The sequence below is a fragment of the Acartia tonsa genome, chromosome 14 (genome assembly GCF_053477335.1).
Source record: "Acartia tonsa isolate MP-2025a chromosome 14, ASM5347733v1, whole genome shotgun sequence".
Lineage (NCBI taxonomy): Eukaryota > Metazoa > Arthropoda > Copepoda > Calanoida > Acartiidae > Acartia > Acartia tonsa.
The window spans coordinates 24,200,139-24,221,426 of NC_137273.1; the positions used below are offsets into that span (position 1 = coordinate 24,200,139).

The 21,288-nt window shown below is 33.0% G+C and overlaps 1 protein-coding gene across 1 annotated transcript in view; it reads left to right on the forward strand.

Annotated features, from left to right (window-relative positions):
* The first annotated feature begins 355 nt into the window (after nucleotides 1-355).
* The window catches only part of LOC145306586 (putative FAD-linked oxidoreductase YvdP), a 79,863-nt gene continuing 58,930 nt past the window's right edge, over nucleotides 356-21,288 (forward strand). The window contains exons 1-4 of the mRNA XM_080148787.1: nucleotides 356-441; nucleotides 1,011-1,092; nucleotides 1,275-1,337; nucleotides 21,036-21,076. Coding sequence (XP_080004913.1) covers nucleotides 401-441; nucleotides 1,011-1,092; nucleotides 1,275-1,337; nucleotides 21,036-21,076 — 227 coding nt within the window. The 5' untranslated portion in view covers nucleotides 356-400. The remainder of the gene's footprint in view (nucleotides 442-1,010; nucleotides 1,093-1,274; nucleotides 1,338-21,035; nucleotides 21,077-21,288) is intronic.

The following is a 21,288-nucleotide window of genomic DNA, read 5'->3' on the forward strand; positions in this document are numbered from 1 at the left end:
TTTAACGTCATACTATGAGTCAGCCACTTTTACTAGCTTCAATTTTGCCTATTTTGTCCAGGAGTATATTGGAAAACGTCCGTCTAACAACTAACTATTTGAATGCACGGCCTTTGTCAGCTTTCCGTGGATAGTAAAATAAGAAAATCATAAGATTAATTTCAGTTTAATGCTTCGAAGGTATTTGTACTAATTTTCTGATTTTTCTTTAATTATCCGTAGAAAATTACCTATGATACGCTACATGATTTTTAGTATGGTTAAGAACCGGTTCTAATCCAGCGGATATTGATCAGTTTCGAAGTAAAACTGAAAAAAACAGCTACTTCAAATTTAAAATTATAATTTTTTTTTCAGATGAAATGATGTATTAAAATGCACAGTAGTAGTTTGACACAAAATGGAAATATTTTACTCACTTATCTTCATAACCTTTTTAAGGTAAGAAAATTAAATCTATTTTAACAAAATTGCACCTTTGCATTAGTAGAATTAGGAGGGAGGAGACAATCAACTTATGAATTTTGTTTGTTTGATTACAAACATTTGATCCAATTATCAGGATCTACAGAGGGTACTTTTATTAATCATCATTGGGAATGTAAATTAGTTTATCTTCCATTGTCTTATCCCTGAGTAGGATAAAAGTGTTTGGTGAAATAATTTTTTTGAAGTATGATGTTAGCTTTCAACAACAGTGCGATGACTAATGATGTATAATCAACTAGCGGCTGCGCCACTAGCAACTAGGGGCTCTGTATTCGAAGGTATGCGAAAGGGCAGAAGTAGCCTTAAACCATACAAAGACTTTTTTAAAAATACAAGAATTATAAAAAGCTTCACTTTTAAGGAGGACCATATTGGTTTCAGCGGTTAGTGATATCCTTCGCTACAGACTAAAACTTACTACTTAATATAATAGGATAAATTTAGAATTCTTTCTGGATGCTAAATTCTAATAATGTATTTTATTTCTACGCTATTCCTATACAGAATTGTACTTGTTTCAGGTTAAGCAGCGGGTATCAGCCAAGAGATTATAACAAGAATAAAAACTTTCAACCTGCTCCCATATCACTTTTGTACAAACAGGTAAAACAAGCTTTCTTGGGTAGGTAAAAATAGCTATAAAATTTCCCATGACCTATTGAAAGCTTCACTGTAAAGAAGATACCTATCTGTAAATCGGTCATCGAGAACTTTTAGTACGGACGGACAGACACACAAAGATACAGACATCCTGTTACTTTTTAATAATGATTGTAAAATTTTAGGTTAAGGGTGAGGTGTACGAATGTTGTGGGGCAAGATATATGGAACTCAGAAATGTAAACAACAGGAAATACATATCAACATTTGTATATAGTTGCTTCCCCCCCCCCCCCCCCCCCAAGGGACCTCTAGAAGCACCTAAGGGAAGGGAATGGGAGGGGGGAATCGACTCTACAGTTTAAATTTTAGCTTTAAAAGACATAGTAAAAAATTTATTAGAAGGACGTACTTTTCCAGGTGAGATTTCTCTTGGAAGGAGAAAGGTACCCCGCCTTAAGAAAGTTATAAACCTTCAGAATCAGACCTTTAGGGATCTTAACTGTAAGGGAGAACAATGACGGTCCAGGTGTAAGCGAGATCTTAAGCTACGGACAGACACTCCGACATATATCTTGTTACTTTTATATAAGATTGGAAGAAAAAAAAACAGCCTTAGAGGCTTTTTGGGGAACTTTAATTATGTTTATGGACGGACAACGGTCATACCTTAGCTATAGAACAACAACGTAACTAACAATAAAAGATTAATAATTTATAACAATGAATCATTTATTTCTAAACATGTGTGGGTACACTTTTGAGATAAAAGCGATTTTGGTATCTTGAGTACATATAACCCCCCACACCCCCTTATTTTTAAAATATTTCATGGCAGTAGTTTTTGGTTTGTTTGTTTAATACTTTAGGTTAGGTTAGATTATTTGGTACTTGGTAGTCCCGCATGGGTAGGGCATAGAAGGTATGAGCCCTAATAAGTTTCAGCTCCATGCAGGGTCAGGGCATAGGAAAAAACTATCCCAACCTTATTTTCAATACAGGGATAAGGGATAGGAAACCTGGCCATTAATTAGGTCCCGGCCTAGATTCTAAAGGGATATTGCAACTATTACAAATTCCTATCAAACTGGCGGACGCTCCCAAGTAGCTATTGCTCTAAACCAATAAGAATTGGCCTGTTTTAACAACCAATCACCAATTGGCGGAAATTTTAGAAGCAGACAATTCTAGAAAAAATAATGATTTCGTCTGCTACTAAATAATAAATATAAATGGTGTTAGATCACATTAGCTTAATTGTTAAATCTGCTTAGAGTTAATCATTAAAAAAGGGCCATATAGAAAAAGCAAAAATAACGGGATTATTTTTTGGAAAGAAGGTAGCTACAAATTTTTATTTGGTAGTTTATAAATTAGATGTTGTATTTTGAATTTTTAAAATTTAATACGGAATTGATACAACACCTTAACCCTAATATATGTACAATACAACACAGTACAAATCTATCACTACATAATAGTATCCAAAGAACTTGATAGAATGTTACCCAAGTGCATATTAATTTATTTATTTTAAATTTTATTTAGCAATGAAATTTTCAAATAAAATTTTTACTCATTAATAAAAATGCAAATAATACAAACTAAAATCTGTCTGAGGGAAACCCAACGATAGCTTTCTGACAGTTCAAATTACCAAAGTAAAAGATAAAAAAATTTTGGGAGAGAAAAAACTTCATTTTAACAAAAGCCATTAATATATAGGTTTATAAAAAGTTATGTTTTTTACTTTAAACTAGCTACCTGAATTTGATTCTATACTTTATCTACACACACACACACACAGCTTTTTTATTAGCATTTTATACGAACCACTGCGCCATCCCAAAACTGGTTTATTAGGCTAGAAATAGGCCTAGGCTTGAAATAGGCCTGAAATAATATTTTCCTACGTTTCCCATCCCTTATCCCTGATTTTCAAGATTCAAAAAGAAGAGGAGGGGGGTTCAGTGCTACACAGGCTATTTGTGGGAAATCAATTTTTTATTAATCTGCATATTCAACATTTATTAAGTGCTCTTTAAACCTAAAAACTAAAAACAAGGAGCCTACATTGCTTATTACATTTTGATTATTTTGCAATTATAAATTTTTAATATTTAATACAAATTATATAGAATAGCAGAAAATAATGCATTTGGGCCCCTGTGCATACAGACGCTCCTTGTACACACTGTCTATAACTAAGAGGGTGTCAACCACCCCATACAGACGCTCATTGTACACACTGTCTATAATAAGGAGGGTGTGAACAACCCCATAAGACACTCCTTGTACACACTGTCTATATAATTAAGAGGGTGTGAACCACCCCATACAGACGCTACTTGTACACACTGTCTATAATTAAGAGGATGTGAACCACCCCATACAGACACTCCTTGTACACACTGTCTATAATTAAGAGGGTGTAAACCCCCCCATACAGACGCTCCTTGTACAAACAGTCTATATAATTAAGATGGTCACCCCATACAGACGCTCATTGTACACACTGTCTATACTGTCTATTGTACACTGTCTAAGAGGGTGTGAAACACCCCATACAGTCGCTCCTTGTACACACTGTCTATAACTAAGAGGGTGTGAACCATCCTACACAGACGCTCATTGTACACCCTGTCTATAACTTAGAGGGTGTGAACCACCCCATACAGACGCTCATTGTACACCCTGTCTATAACTAAGAGGGTTTGAACCACCCCATACAGACGCTCCTTGTACACCCTGTCTATAACTTAGAGGGTGTGAACCACCCCATACAGACGCTCATTGTACACCCTGTCTATAACTAAGAGGGTGTCAACCACCCCATACAGACGCTCCTTGTACACCCTGTCTATAATTAAGGAATGTGAACCACTCCATACAGACACTCCTTGTACACAATGTCTATAACTAAGAGGATGTGAATCACCCATACAGACACTCCTTGTACACACTGTCTATAACTAAGAGGATGTTAACCAACCCATACAGACGCTCCATCTGCATACTGTCTATGTCTCAGTTTTCGTCTGTTTATTTCATATGCACGAAACCCTTTTTGCATTGCACTGTATATAATTGAAAGGGTTAGAATAAACAAGAATTACACCATCCATAGGTAGCCAAGCACAAAAAATCTTGGATAGACACTCGGACAAAGTGAGTTTGAGAGCAGAGGTTCAGTTGAGATAAAAAGTTAGAATATGCTTAGTACTAAACCTCTTTAAGGATTTGTATTTATATCTTTTAAAGCATGACCGACAGTCAGATGGGCAAAACAAAGTATAAATAGACTAGATTCCCACAAGTCATAGGAATCTTGTCTTAGACTTTCAGCTGTCTATCTTTAAAGCGGCAGATAAAATAATTTCTCCCATAGGGTTACAGACTGATGGACGGACCAAAATATGAATAAATACACTGATTGACAAATAGATAGAAAATGTTAATTAGTAATCTTCTAAAAAATGCAGATTTATTTCTTTTAAGCAACAGAATGAATCATATTTCTCTTTAACAATTCTAATACACAATTATGAGGATGTCTGTGTGTCTCTGTAATTTTGTCTTAAGATATCACTAACCTCTTGACCTACAGGGTTCTCCTTTACAATGTAAACTTATACCTATTCCAAAGAGATGTTGTTTTTTAAAAAGCTTTTTTTATAACTAAAATAGAAAGTGGAGTTTCAACCCCCTATTCCTCTATTACCCTAAAGGCTTTAACAATAACGTAAAAATCGTTTATAAACAAATGAAGATATTTGTACAGACAGACTAATATTATCGAGTAGGTGTGCTACGTAGAACCCAATTATTTTACAGACTGGGGATTTACATTTGGTTAATAGTTTTCCATGGAGGGCGGGGATATTAAGCCGTAAATTTATGGGTCTCTAAAGTTCTCTATTTGTCTGAAACTTTGAAGACTTCTATCAACTAGCAGTGTCTAACTATCCTACCAATAATTTTGAAATACAAAGAGATTATTGTATTCACGAGAATTGGACCCAATGGAGGTGGACTGATATAAATTTATCATCTAATGTCTTATTCCTGTAGATCCCTGAATCTCTACCATGAAAGTGTAGGATATCCGCGTGTATACCAGTATTATGGCAACAGACAGAATATTTTTTGGGCCGCTATTGTTTTGTCTCTTCCAAAATGATCGTCTTTGTGATGAAATGTATTCTTTTTCTGCAACTTATTGGACAATAGTATAAAGCTTTGTAATGGTTCATATTCTTTTTGTATAACTATAGAGCCACTTGAGGTTAGGGTGTGTGTTGAGGGGGGGTGGGTGAAGTCTACAATTGCCCATTTTCAATTTTAATGTGGCGGGGTCATTTTTTTGGGCGATTTCTCTCTTAAGGTTGGTGGTACCCTCCCCCACAATATACAGAGAATTACCTGACAAAATAATTAAATTATTATTTTTTCAAATACATATTAAAAAAAATATGTAAATGCGCGAAAAAATCCATTTTACGCGCATTTTCTGTAGCCACGCCCTCCAATTGCATAGTATCTGATTATATTGAATTTATTTTAGGCTTTGGTAATATTTAAGTAATGACATTAAAAATTTATTTTACGATAGCTTTTATGGTATCATTAAAGTCTTTTACACTGACGAAAACAAAATGTTTTTTTGGCTGCTCGTAATCAGCTCTGACTAGAAGTAAAATACCAAACTATCGGTTGAGAACATAGCATCTATGTTCTCTGAAATCAAAGGGGTAAGTAAGGGGTGCATAATTATTCAGGAGTATCGAGGAGCAGAAAAATAGCATTAAACGTTACCAAGGCTCAAAACTAAAGACACCATCCCAAAACATTCCCCGAAAAGGAGAACTGAATCAGTTCCATAGTTGTTAAAATCAAAAGCTTCAGACAAATAAAAAAAAACCTTACTACATTTTTATTATATGAGATAAGGGAACACAGAACGTTTAAGGAGTGTAATTCCCCTGTCTATAAAAATGATTGACTTTTGAGGTGCAAAAACTGGACAGCACAATGTCTGTCTAGATGGAAGGATTACATTATCCATGACGCCCAGCAAAAAGATCTATTTTAGATGTAAATACCATCTCTATAATTCTTCTTTTCCCCTTACAGATTTATATATTCAGATATTTTAGTCGTTTGTTGTTTTTAGTAGAGAGGTTAATTAAAGTGTCTGTCTGTCTTTCATTTTAGTGGGTTACAGAAGTTTATGATTGCATGAGAAAACAATGTCTAAGAATTTTCACTGTATTTCAAATGTTATTTAGTAACAAAGCTACTCTATAATTTGTAAGGTTTGTAAGTCCATTTCATATAATTTTTTTATTTTTCTCCTTCACCCAACAATAAAGAAAATTTACCCTTACTTTAGGGGCGCTCTAGGCACCCCCAACCATTTTGGAGGGGTTATTAAACTCCCCTACGTTTATAGGTAGGGGGGTTAATACCCCCCCCCCCCCCACCTCTAAATAAAAAGATTGGACGTCCTTGCTACAGTGTTTTAACTCCATATTTATTCTGTTTGGGAAATTAGATTTTCCTCAGATGCTATACATGGATTATGAATTGATAATTTTTTTGTAAAAATATTTTTACTATATTACTCAATTGTTTGCTTTACTATTCTTCACTTTGGTCTTATCTTGAAGAGCTTCGCTACAAATGTATGTTGTTATTCTTGTTGTATATTTTACAACCTATTATGTGTGTTGCGAATTGGTCCGTTTTAATTACGCATTGGTTAACCCAAAACAATTGTGATTCCCCTGTTTTATAATTGTATCCACCCTCAGACATTGCCGTATATAAAGCAGGGCTAAAATATGCCAGTCTAAGTCTGACAGTCTGTCTCATCATTCTCCTGTACAGTTTGTATCAAGGACATCCAAGCTTTTTGGGCTGTGGGGAACAAAATTGTAATTATGGGGAGGGCCGGGGGGGGGGGGTGGCACTTTTTTGATGAGAACTGACTCAAATTTACCTTATATATAATAAAAATAGTCTTGAAACAATTTGTTTAGAGGTATTTGTTGGGGGTATAAGAGGGTAATCAATGTTTGGGGGGGTGGGGTGTGGGCAACACCCTATATAATTTATTGGGGTGCTTTCCAATACATTCTCCCCTTCTTAAAAGAAATTTTTGCTGGTACATCATATGGCAACATCTGTAAGGAGGTAAAGGGGGACACTTCTTTACACCCCCTCCTCCGTTTGAACGGCCTTGATTAGTATGGTATATTAAGTTATAATATGCATTGATTGGGGAAGAAAGGACTGAGTATTATACTGTTTACCATTGTATAATTAACACGATTTCTCATTCGTTGGCTTAAAACTTTAGAAACTTGTATTATCATGATTGAGCTGTGTAAAACTTCAGTGCCCAATCAAATAATTGTATATCACAATGTGGAATAAATACGAATTTATCTTCTGTTGTCTTATCCCATAAGATTCTGAAGTTATTATTCCCAGACAACTATTTTTGCTTTGTTTTACACGACTATCGCCCGTAAATCTATTGGCATTTATTTACATTTTTGAGATACTTACATAAATTATCAGGAAATAACAAAAATAGCAATATTACTTGTAGGGGTATTTAATGGATCTTAGGGATAAGACAATAGATGATAATGGTGTACCCTAAAATTCTGATAAACAAAATACCCTTTATAATTAAGGAGAATTAATGGTGAAAAAGTTTGGACTCTGTTAGTTTGTACAACCTAAAATCAAAATTCTACAGGTTATAAAGTATTGGATATATTTTTTTAGTAGCGAAGCTACTCTATAATTCACAATGTCCGTCCGTCCGTCTGTCCGTCTGTCCGTCTGTCCGTCCGTCCGTCCGTCTGTCCGTCCGTAATTAATGAATTGGGGGAAACGTGATTTTCTCGGCTCCTATAAAAGATAGAGAGCTGAAATTTTTTGACAACATTCCCATCAATAAGGAGCACAATTAACTATAAAACGTCAATGGCGGTCGGACTGCTTTTTAGCAGGTTTTAGGCTATTTTTTATATTTTCCAAATTTTCCCCATATCTTTGGTATTTATAGTCCGATTTTCAAAATTTTTTCAGTTAAATATATCAAAATTAAATTTCCCGTCATTTAAAGAAAACAACAATGACGGTCAGACTGACTTTTTGCAGGTTTTTGGCTATTTTTATATTTTTCACATTTTTCCCCATATCTTTGGTGTTTATAGTCCGATTTTCGAAATTTTTTCAGTTAAAGATATCAAAATTAAATTTCCCGTCATTTGAAGAAAACAACAATGACAGTCAGACTGCCTTTTTGCAGGTTTTTGGCTATTTTTATATTTTTCACATTTTTCTCCATATCTTTGGTGTTTATAGTCCAATTTTCGAAATTTTTTCAGTTAAAGATATCAAAATTAAATTTCCTGTCGTTTGAAGAAAACAACAATGACAGTCAGACTGCCTTTTTGCAGGTTTTTGGCTATTTTTATATTTTTCACAATTTTACCCATATCTTTGGTGTTTATGGTCCAATTTTCAAAAATTTGTCAGTTAAAGATATTAAAATTAAATTTCTGGTGTTTTAAGAAAAAAAACAATGGCGCCCACTGCCTTTCAGCAGGTTTTTGGCTATTTTCATATGTTTGACATATTTGCCCATATCTTTGGTATTTTTGGTCCAATTTTAAAACTTTTTTGCATTAACAGTTTCAAAATATTTTTTCCCATCGTAATGTAATCTAGTATGTAATTTACTTTAACCGTCTTCATCATACAAAATAAAACAAGGTTTCGTGTTTATTTTCTCCAATAAATCTATTCTTGATTTTGATAAATACACTTTAAATCTACTTCTACGTATTTCCATCCACAATTTTTTTGTGCTTCGCTACTTATGGATGTTGTCATCCTTGTTATTCCAATGTCCCCTCCTTTCTATGTTATGTGGACTTTCAAATCTAAAATAATGCTAGCATATTATTGTCTTGTTTTCAACTGTCTATCATAGCAGGGTGTAAAGAAATAAGACAATGATGGCCAATGATGATAAACAAAATTAACTCTTCTGTAGATTACAATTAGTAGTTGAATCGTTTGAACACCCAACTTAATGAACCAACCCATCAAAATTCACTAAAAAAGTTGTTAAGACAACGAATAAGAAAACGTGATTATAAAACTTTGGAGACTAGTGTATCAAACAGCCCATTGTCCCCTGTCTCTCTGCTAGCATAGACTCAATTATGACTCTCTTTTTAACTGACAGGTAAATTGGAATGGATTGGGAATGCAAATCTTATTGTGCCAGACCTAGACGGTATTTGCACACATAACCTCAGTAATTTTTTTCAGACATTGGGTTTTATTTTTAAATTTATAAAGCTTTCTGGTTGTTCTTTTAAGACCTTGACATTCAGTCTGTAAGTTTTTTATATGTTCGATCATGTATAGTGTATAGTTATACAGCTATAACTCTGTGAGAATGCTTACAAAACAGATCTTTTTCGACATAAGATACTAAAATATCTTATTTACAAGCCCAAGTAATCAGTTTATAAATATCTTTCTATTTGATGGACAGTTATTGAAAATACTAAAAATATGCAGTGCACCGGTGTCCTGGATAGTTAACAGGTTTTTTTTTTAGTTACGTATGACAAGACCTATATTTCTATGACCGGTTGTGTATGACAGTTCAGCAAATAACTTTCACTAAATCACACAGCTGATCATTTTTGTGGATTTTTTTGAAAATTACTTTTTTACCCAAATTTTCATAGTTTTTCCCTAAAAAATCACAATGTTCTCATATTTACAGCTTAGTTAATCTAAATTTTTTCAAAGAAAAGTATAATAGATTACATCTGAACCAAAGATTATGTTTTCATGTTTTCTGATGGCTGGGGCTGGTATGTTTAGAACTTTATTGTCATTTTGGTTTCTGTTGGTATTTCTGACAGATTCTGTGTGTATCTCCTTAAGTCTGGATCTGTAGGTCTTTTCATACAGATCTAGTTGGGAAATTCTGTTTTTATATCTGCCTTAAAGTGATACTATGGAGTTTCTCATCTGGTGCTTAGAGGGTGGTGGGACTAGATTTGTCATGTAGAGGTGATTTAGTGTTTTTGTTGACAGGAGAAATGTGCTTGCTTAGCATCTGTTAATGGACTATCACTGGCATAATCTTGATTTTTGCATGCAGTTTGTCAATGATGGTCATGACATGACAGTAGATGGCTGTTCTCAGAGCAGCTTTTCCAGCAAACAAGAGGCTGTATCAGCTGGCATTACTAAATATGGGACTGCAGTAGATTATCATGGACTGGCAAGTTGCTTTGTATGTATTTACTATGACTTGCTTTTCTTTCCCTCTAGTGGAGAGAGCTTCAAGCATTTTTTTTTTGAGTTTAGTTTGTTTCAAGGCTCCTTAACAAGATGGTCGATATAGAAAAGATTGTCACATGTAACACCTAAGAACTTAGGATGTCTGACTTATGGTACTGTTTCAACATAGACCTTTACAATGACTACAGTGCCTACTTCATCCGAAAAGGTGGTAAAGACTATTGCAGATGATTTGGCTGGAGAAATGAATGGGTTCTGACCAGCATTTCAGAGCCGGGAGCAGCAAAATTTTTGGTGGAGCTGGAGCCAGAGCCATATTTTTCGTTAAAAATTGCTCCGGCTCCAGATTAGCTAAAAATGATTTTTTAAATTTTAAAAGTAATATTATAATTTGGCAACAGTCTATTTCTATATAATAAACTGAAAAACTATTGTTACTTAACAAATAGACACATTTTCTTCTACTTTTATATAGCTTTAAGAAAATAAAAGCAAAATATTTTATATTATTTATTTCATTTTATCAAATTCAATAATGAACAAAAATTTAGATATTGATTTTAAGGTAGAAGCCGGAGCCAGAGCTGGAGCCCGAGCCATATTTCCAGATATGGCTCCACGGAGCAAGAGCCGCATCAAAATTAATAGGCTCCAAAACGCTGGTTCTGATTTTTTAACCAATCATCAAGAACTGACAAGTAAGCTTTTATGTCCTTGACATAAGGATCAATAAGGGGACCTATGCTGTTGGAGTTGTCAGCACAGGAAATTAGATGTAATTAGAGTGAGGTGTTGGCATTGATAAAATTTACAGATTGGAGAGTACAGGGTACAGGACCCCTCCTTGTAGGACATCCTGTAGAATAGTCAATTGAGGTTATTGATCTTGTTATAGCTGTCATTTATTATACTTTTTGGCATGAATTTAGAATAACTAAGCTGGAAATGTGAGAATTTTGTGATTTTTTGGGGGGGAAAACTATGAAAATTTGGGTAAAAAAGTAATTTTCAAAAAAATCCACAAAAATAATCAGCTGTGATTTAATGAAAGTTATGTGCTGAACTGTCATACACACCCGGTCATAGAAATATAGGTCTTGTCATACGTAACTCAAAAAAACCTGTTTCCTATCCAGGACACCGGTGAGTGGGTTATAAGTTTTTATATATGCATGGTTACCAATGGAAAATTTTTTTAGCATCTTGGGGACACTGTGGGCTACAATTGAATCAAGACAAAAGTAAGTGCCAAGCCCTGGGACCTATGTAGGGTGAAAATATACATAAATCCTTGATGATTCCAGGTGGAGACAAAATATTTTAGCGGGGTCTTTTGTTTTTTTTTCAATTTAAAGTTCTGAAAAAAAATTGAAAAAAATATGAAAAATTACCAATGAGAAGCTACATAGAAAAAAAAGAACCATTGGTCATTGTTAATTACTATTCAGGGATCTAAAGGGATAAGACAATGACCGCTAAATTTATTTACATTCCCAAATATGATACATGGATAACCCTTCTGTATGTTTCAGTTAACGGTTGAAATGTTGGGCACTTAATTCAATAATCCAACCAAACAAAAATCGCAACAGGTCCCCTAAGTAGTTAAGCCAACGAATAACAAATTCCTATATTAAACTATGGGGACTAGTCTAATAAACAGCCCATTGTCCCATCTCGCTCTGATTAATATATTTTTGTATCTGTATGTTACACTTGCTATTTTCTTTATTTGTATTCTTTTAAACTTAAGAGCTTCACTAATTATGGATGTTGTCTTTTTCCCTTGTTAAATCCAATTACCTAATTATGGATATTCTTTGAGGTTGATAATTACAATTATATTTTATTAAATGGAAAAAGAACAATTTAATCATAATTCAAGATAAAAATTATTTTATCACTAGCGGTTTTGCCCCTAGAGGCATCTAGGGGCCCTTGATAAGTGGGGGGAAGTTGACCCCTCCCCTACTTTCAGTTTTAGTATGTAAAAGAAAAAGTTTTTTTTAAATGTTGGGTAGGAACTAATTTTTTCTAAACTCAAAACTTCTCAGGACCATGAAAAACTTGAACCAAGAAGAATTATATCAGTTAAGCGGTTACAAAGAATCTGAATCTTCGGTACCGACAGACACCCTCACACACACACACACAAACAGACAGACACAGAAACTGTTACTTTTATATAAGGATTAATAGACACTAAACTACTTCTGAATATGTTGATCCTATTATCAGTCTAAAGGATAGGTCAATAAAGAAGAACCAAATTGGTCCAGCGGTTAGCAAGAACTTTAGGCACAGACAGAAAAAACACACGGACATCCTATCTTTTTTATACAGGGATATAACTTTTAAACAATAGGAAAATTTTTTTTTTCCAGATGATATTTCTCTCCCTGCTTAAAAGCACTATTTATGATACAAAATAGATTGATGTCTGTTTGTCCATCTTTCTGATGCTTAAGAACTGATATGGTTCTTTTTTTACTTTACTATGTAACTTCTCATTGGTCCTTGGAAGGTTTATAACTTTTTTTGAGAAAGAGAAGAGAAATCGCCCCTTAAAAAAGGACCACAACATACAAAAAACCTTTTTCTTTTTAAGCCTAAAATAAAAATATAGTTGTTGAATTGAATATAGCAAAATAAATATATTCTGTATTGTTTTTATACAGACGGATGAACAAACAGACATACTCTGATTGTAGAGTTTCTGTGTATATATGTATCTTTATAATAAAGTAACAGGTTCTATGTGAGTCTTTGTGAACTATGGTTCTCCTTTACATGGTAGCTTTTCATATGTCCTGGTAAGGTTTATAACTATTTTAGGAAAGGGTACCACCACTATCCCAAGAGAATTAACTCTCCAAAATAAATATTTTTGACTTATTCATTAAAAAAAATAAAATTGTAAGGGGGGTTCGACTTCCCCCCCAACCCAAGGGCCTCATATGCCTCTAGAGGCGTAGCCGCTACTAGAAGATTATCCATTAATATAAAGTAGTAAAGTTTTTTATCTGAATCTCAAAATTAGGCAATTAATTATGAATAAAAAAATCACGCAACCTTTCTTTTAAAAAAAATCAATCTTTAAAGTTAAAAAATGTGAAAAGTATAAGTTTAAATGACAAAAAAGTCTTTAGTAAGTGCTATTTATTTGTGATGATAAAGATTTTGCAAAAGACATTTTATTGCTATGTTGATCAGAAATATGTTAGAATTTGTTGTTAGGTTTTTTCTACAAATCTTTATATTGAAAGTCTAAATTTGAAAATTGTGATTTTTTTAAAGCTTATAGTATTTATATAAGTTGTTTGTATCTTTAAATAAAAAAAAATATTAAAAATTATTTTTTGTTTGTTTTTTATTAAAGATTTTCATATTTTTTTAAATTTTTTTTCAGAACTTTAAATTGAAAAAAAACCAAAAGACCCCGCTAAAATATTTTGTCTCCACCTGGAATCATCAAGGATTTATGTATATTTTCACCCTACATAGGTCCCAGGGCTCGGCACTTACTTTTGTCTTGATTCAATTGTAGCCCACAGTGTCCCCAAGATGCTAAAAAAATTTTCCATTGGTAACCATGCATATATAAAAACTTATAACCCACTCACCGGTGTTCTGGATAGGAAACAGGTTTTTTTGAGTTACGTATGACAAGACCTATATTTCTATGACCGGGTGTGTATGACAGTTCAGCACATAACTTTCATTAAATGTTTTTATACAGACGGATGAACAAACAGACATACTCTGATTGTAGAGTTTCTGTGTATATATGTATCTTTATAATAAAGTAACACGTTCTATGTGAGTCTTTGTGCACTAAGGGATCTCACTAACCACTGAACCAATATGGTTCTCCTTTACATGGTAGCTTCTTATATGTCCTGATAAGCTTTATTACTATTTGTTGTTAGGTTTTTTCTACAAATCTTTATATTGAAAGTCTAAATTTGAAAATTGTGATTTTTTTAAAGCTTATAGTATTTATATAAGTTGTTTGTATCTTTAAATAAAAAAAAAATATTAAAAATTATTTTTTGTTTGTTTTTTATTAAAGATTTTCATTTTTTTTTCAATTTTTTTTCAGAACTTTAAATTGAAAAAAAACCAAAAGACCCCGCTAAAATATTTTGTTTCCACCTGGAATCATTAAGGATTTATGTATATTTTCACTAGGGTTGGGCCGGATATCCGGTGTGGCCGGATATCCGGCCGGATATCCGGCCATTTTCAATATCCGGCCGGATACCGGATATTGAAACTATCCGGCCGGATATCCGGCTCTATAATTTTTTATACTTTACACTAAAAATCTCTGCTTTTTAAAATCTTAAATGGCTATAATTTTCTTATTATTGAAGCTAGAAGAACATTTTTTCTGAATAAGTTTAACTTTATGTAAATTTATATGAGATTTATGAAGAAATTTTTTTTTACTACTTTAATATCTGGTAATTTGGCCGGTTATCCGGCCGGATATCCGGTAATTTGGCCGGATAACCGGATATTTGCCGGATATCCGGCATTGGCCGGATATCCGGCCGGTTACTGGATATCCGGCATTTGAAATCAGCCGGATATCCGGTATCCGGTATCCGGCCAAAAAAGTATCCGGCCCAACCCTAATTTTCACCTTACATAGGTCCCAGGGCTCGGCACTTACTTTTGTCTTGATTCAATTGTAGCCCACAGTGGGGGAGATATAGATCTGCTTTATAAGCATTTTTCACAGATTTATCACTATATAAATGATCGAACATAAAAAACTTACAGACTTTAGTTTCATATTAGAATTTTTTTTAAAAATTATATCTTAGAATAAACTATTTTTGTTGTCTGTATGTTTTCTCTCTTTTTAGTTGTTTACATGTATTATGTTTGTATGTATGTCCATATATATTTGTGTCCTTATGTATATCTGTATTTTTGTATGTATGTCTGTAAATCTGTCAGTTTGGAAGTCGGTATGTGTGTATATCTATTACCATATACTTGAGATATCGATTTCACCTTATTTGTTCATCGTGTATTTTTAAATCTGTCTATAACCAAGGAAGTCAACATATCTTGTATTGCCTTAAGACCGTTGTACCGTCATACACTCTTTTAAAAACTGATTAAAGTGTAGTTTCGCCTGTTATAAAATAATGAATATTGTTTTTACGTAAATTGACCATAAACCGTTTATTGAAACAATAAAAGTTGACTTTTGTTTTAGAGTATTATTATTGTACATGCCTAAGGCTAGACTATTAAAGAGATACTCTGTAAATAACTTTTCCTAAGTATAAGCATAAGGATATGTCAGTCACCAAGTCAATTAAAGCAATATGTCATGTTCAGATGTTGTACTAACCAATCAAAATTCAATAAAAGTACCCAAAGTTTTTTTTAAGCCAACGAATTAGACAATGTGATTTTAAAACTTTGGGTACCAAGGGAATTTTTATTGTCCTCTCTGATTTAATGCTTTTGTTAAGCTTATTTAATTTGTAAGCATTTAAACATCCTTAAATAATTTTTTTAGCCAAAATTATAACAATAAATAAACTTGCTCTTTACGATCATTTTACCGAGATTTGGGTGTTTTTTTTACCTCCTTTTACTTAAATTACATATATGATACATTAATGAAACAAAAATTCTGGACTAATCCAGAAATTTCGTAAGGATAACCAAAACCACGAAATATTTTAATTAGAAAAATGGATATAGAATATGCGTGGATATCATGACATGGGAAAATTTGGCGTCAATTTAGGTTAAAATATCCCCTCGCATTTATTGGTCGGGCCGTTTACCCAGTAGGAGGAGAGAGGATGGGGTAAAGAAGAGGGATGGGAGAGATCGATCTTTTAGCCCGCTACAGAGTTCACTTTAATATAATACCTAAAAATCTGGTGTAAGATCTAAGTAATAGTAAATCCATAATTAGAATGCTGGGAATGGGATAAGACAATAGATAATAATAATAAAAATCTCCCCCATCCTACCCCCAATTTTGTTAATAGTATTGCACTAGATAGATAATTACGGTATATTATATACATATATTGATTTAATTGTTCTCTAATTCGAGTTAAAGACAATAGCCTAGTTCACAAAAGACATAGGTCGACCTCAGGAAATTTTAGGTCGACCTAAAGAAAGTTTAGTTTGACCGATTTTATAAAGGCATTTGTTATTTGTACTCGTTTAGGTTGACCTACAGAAAAAATCAGTCGACCTCTAAAAGTTGTTTGTGAACTTATTTTTTTCTTGAAATAACATGACCCTGGTCCTCCTGTTCATGGAATCAGGGACAATAGGTGTAAAGTTAGGGATAGAACATTTCAATCATCAGAGATAAAAAAAATATGTTGTTGAAAATATAACTTATTATTTTATCTTGATTTTGACGTTTATCATTTGTAGGACAAATAAATAGAGAAATTTATCAGAAGATATGCATTATTTTGTGTATTATCATGCGTAGTTTTTCTATTTTTTAAATTAAAAGCAGCCTGACAGCGTTATGGACTGACGGACGGACATACCTAGTAAATTATAGAGTAGCTACACTAATCAGTTAAGAGTTAGAAGGGAGAAATGAAAAAAAAGCATACAGTTATAGTCAAGATGATTACAGAATAACTGACTTATAGACAATCTTTCTGTAGTGACTTTTATTTAGAATATAATTTATAAAATATTTAGAATACTTTTCCATTTTTCTCTGAATATTTGAGATAGTACATATCACATATTGTAAAAGAATTTTCCTAGGGGCAATTCTATAATATCCTATTTACATAATTACTGTGGTCAACAGGGATCTAAAGGGATAAGACAATGGCCGATAAATTGATGTACATCTCCATTGTACATTGGTGATTCACAAAATATTTCTTCTGTAGATTAAAAATAGTGGTTGAAACGTTTGAACATTAAACTTAATGAATCAACCAATCAAAATTCACGAAAATTTCCAATGCTGTTAAGCAAACTAAGTTATTATGAAACTTTGGGGACTAGTATAATAAACATCCCGTTGTCCCTTCTCTCACTCTGGTGGTCACTAAGGTTTGCATGCAAGAATAACTTTATCCAAGAGGTGGACAGAAAATAAAAGATGAATGAAATAAAATTAGAACTGTCATATAGGAAATTTTTAATGATAATCAAATGGACGTTCATTTGGTAAATTAAAAGCCAAAGTCTATGAATTTTAGCCTAAACAAAAAAAGAAAGAAGAAGCCTTTTGGAAGGTTGACCTAACTATCACAAAACAAATAAAATTAAGAACTAGAAATAACTTGAGCATGTTTAAACGTTAAAAAATCATTCATTATAGTCGGAAAATTGAAAAAAAATATGTTTTTTTATACGCTTTTTTTCCCATTTATCGAAAACAGACAGAAATGTATACAAAGAAAACTTGCAAAACACATGCAGACAGACAGACAGACAGACTAACAGACACGTAAAATGCAATATTTTGTTCAGCATTGTTTATTTAAACAGCTACTCCATAATTATATCATGCTAATACGTCAGTCTGACCTTCATAACTTTCGGATTTCCGATTTTATCTCTATATGGGCGAGGCTGCTGTCACTGACACTATAACGTCCAAGAATAACTATTAATAACCAATTCTTTGATTCCATGATCTTTGTCTGAAAAACCTAATGTGTTTGGTAATGAGTTTCACATTATAAAAGGCCAAGGCATTAATCCCTACCACGTATATCACATAGCAGCAGTAGGTAACATTTTACATCTCCCCCACATTACGCCACACTTTAATTACCATACAGGACGTTCGAGCCTATAATAGTAGGTACAAAATCTTAATGGGATGGAGGGGGAATGAGGGGGTGGGTCGTGTGCTTTTTATCCTAATAAAATAACTGAAAATGTAAAAAGTACCATTTAAACTATTGTAAGCTACTACATATTTAAAACTTGTTCTTGTTTGTTAAACATTGTTTTCAATTTTTTCTCTGCATGTCAGAAAATGTATTGATTATAGTAGAGATACAAAGATAAGTTTTTCCAGTATTGCTTCGAAACCGATTAATATCTGGTGGATTAGAACCTGTTCTCAGCTATACTGAAAAAATATGCATTTAGCATCGTATTAAATCTAGTTTTCCACGAATGTTTTTTATTAGTTGGTCAAAGCAAATTCAGTTTCTTTTCAATGGCGGACGTACTGAAAGAATATATTTTTAAAATTAGCTGTAGCTAAAACTATTTTTTGGTAATAATATTTCAATAGAAACATACCTACAGCTTTATTTCTGAATCAAATTCATTCATATTTTTTATACCGAAAAAGTACATTGCAAAGTTGCAAAAATGACCGCTCTAGGGCATTCATCCGTTGGAGTCTAGAAAAAATGTTCTTTGTATGCTTTAAGACCTCTTAAACTGTGCAGCTGGACGTTAAATAAGGGTAATTTTGATTAATTTAGGTCATGTGAGGTTAGGTTTTATTGGATACTGTGTAGCCCTTTAGGGTTGGGGCGCCGAAAGCTTAAAGGATAGCATTCGACAGGCACTTTAAGGGTAAGCCCAGTATTATAATTACAACAGATCTATGGACATACACACACTGCTTATAGAGTAGCAAGTATCATAATAAAAATGACATATCCAAAAGGAAATAACGGCTTTAAAATCTAATCTTATTTAAATGTATTATGTATAAACAGCCAAGCTTAATGAAAACAATTCCCCCTTGGAATAAAAAAGACCCCTTGTAATGAATTTAAAGAGTCGAAAAATTATTAATTCCTTTTCTTCTCAAAAATCCCAAATATTCTAAATCAATTACATATTTAATACTAATAATTTATTTTAAAAAAATTGTGAATGGAGAGAAAGATAAAAAAAATATTATGAGGGGGCTATTTTTTACCAAACAAATTATGTGTAGATATTTGTCATGAACTATCCACAAGTGACATTAGCATGAAAGACATTGTAGGTCTATGTTTGAAGTTTATTAAACTACCAAAAAGTAATTTTGAATAGAGTTATATTCTATGTTAAACCATCGGCGGTCAAATCTAAGGCATGCATTAGTTATTTTTAGTAAGGCCACTCGGGGTCAATAAAACTGGAGTTTTCTTATTTCAAACGTAATTTTGCTGTTTATAACACGATGTATATATAGGTTCAAATTAATGTACATTATATTTTCAAAGCTAAATAAATAAGAAAAAAGTTTAAAGTACATTTTTCATATAAATGTCCATTCTTTAGAGTAGATTATCAGAATGATATTTATATAATCTACAATGATTTGAAATTTTTAATGAGTAGCTACATTTTAAGCTACGGTGTCAGTCTGTATGGTTTTGTAATTAGGACGCTAAGGCCAGAATATAATATGAATTATATTGACTGTTTTTGTTAGAAGCATCAAGAAGGTAGAAATTGAGATAGGAAGGGAGTGAGGGGGTGGATTATTCGACCATTCACTTTTAATTTCATTTTGAAAACAAACGTAAAATAAAAAAGATTCCAGGAGAAATTTTGCTTGGGGAGATGTAGATATCCTCCCCAAAAAAAATTTAAAACGAGAATTTTCATTACAGGCACACAAACATCCTCTTACTTTTATATACCGAATATTACTAATATAAATTGTATTTGTAAAGTATTTGATCATTAAAAAAGATTCGCTACAGTTATAGATAATTCTCCTTGTTTAATTTGATTCATTCTTGAAATGCCATGAAGTAATAACCCTTTTGACCAAGGCTCGGCAATCGTATTCATGTTCTAACAATTCCCTGCCGAGCCGCGATTTTTTAACCCACTTACAGCAGCTGCCGCTTATCTTGGCGGCTAAACATGCAGCATTTTTCAGCTGCTGCTGCTGCTTAATAATTCAAAGCCGAAGCAAAATAGCCTTACTTTCATACTGTCAAGTCTTTATAAAAGGTATGCGTCTGCCGACCCCTTATTTATAAAAACGCAAGACACTTTGACGGAATATATGTTACTATCTTAGTTGGTTAGATGTATGTGTCCATTAAGATCTCAATGACTTGAGAAATGCTATATTATGACACAACTACACCCCTGGTATCTGGAATAGGTAGAGTAGTAAACAAAGCCTAAAAACATTCCAAGACTTTAATTTAAAACTAAAATAAACTGAAGCCATCCTGGGACCTATGTTAATCTTACCTAAAATGAAAAATATCTAAACGGACAAGTACACAAAAATCTTAATTCTTTATAGAACAGCTTAGTTGTTACGCCACTAGAGGCTTTAGAGGGAAAGTGGGTTTCAGTCCTCAACTTTACACTTCAGTTTTTAAAGGAAAAGCAAACAAAAAAGTTCGATGGTGGGGGGGTGGTTGGGTCCAGGGGCCGTATCTCCTATGAGGGAGGAAGTATCCTCAACCAGAATAATTAACGAGATCCTTCAAAACAACCACATGATCCTTCTCTTACTTTTACAAACGGATAATAAAATAAGAACAACCACAATATCAACCTCTTACTTTTACAAAAGGATAATAAAATAAGAACTAATATGTGCAACTACAAAGTATCGAAACTTGATATGTATTACTTGTAGAGCGTGTACAGCCAGACCTTATGTTATTATTAGACCAAGGTAAGTCATTTGTTTTAGGGATATAAAGGGATAAGACAATAATTGATAAATTATGGTTGACCTCCAATTATGATTTATACAATTACCCTTTCTGTTGATAGAAATTTTAGTGGTGTTTAAATCTAAAGACAAAGTGTTAAGCTGTATTACTTTACTTTACAGAGGATATAGGGCGTTTGAATGTTTTTAAAAATTGGTGATTTTACGCCAAG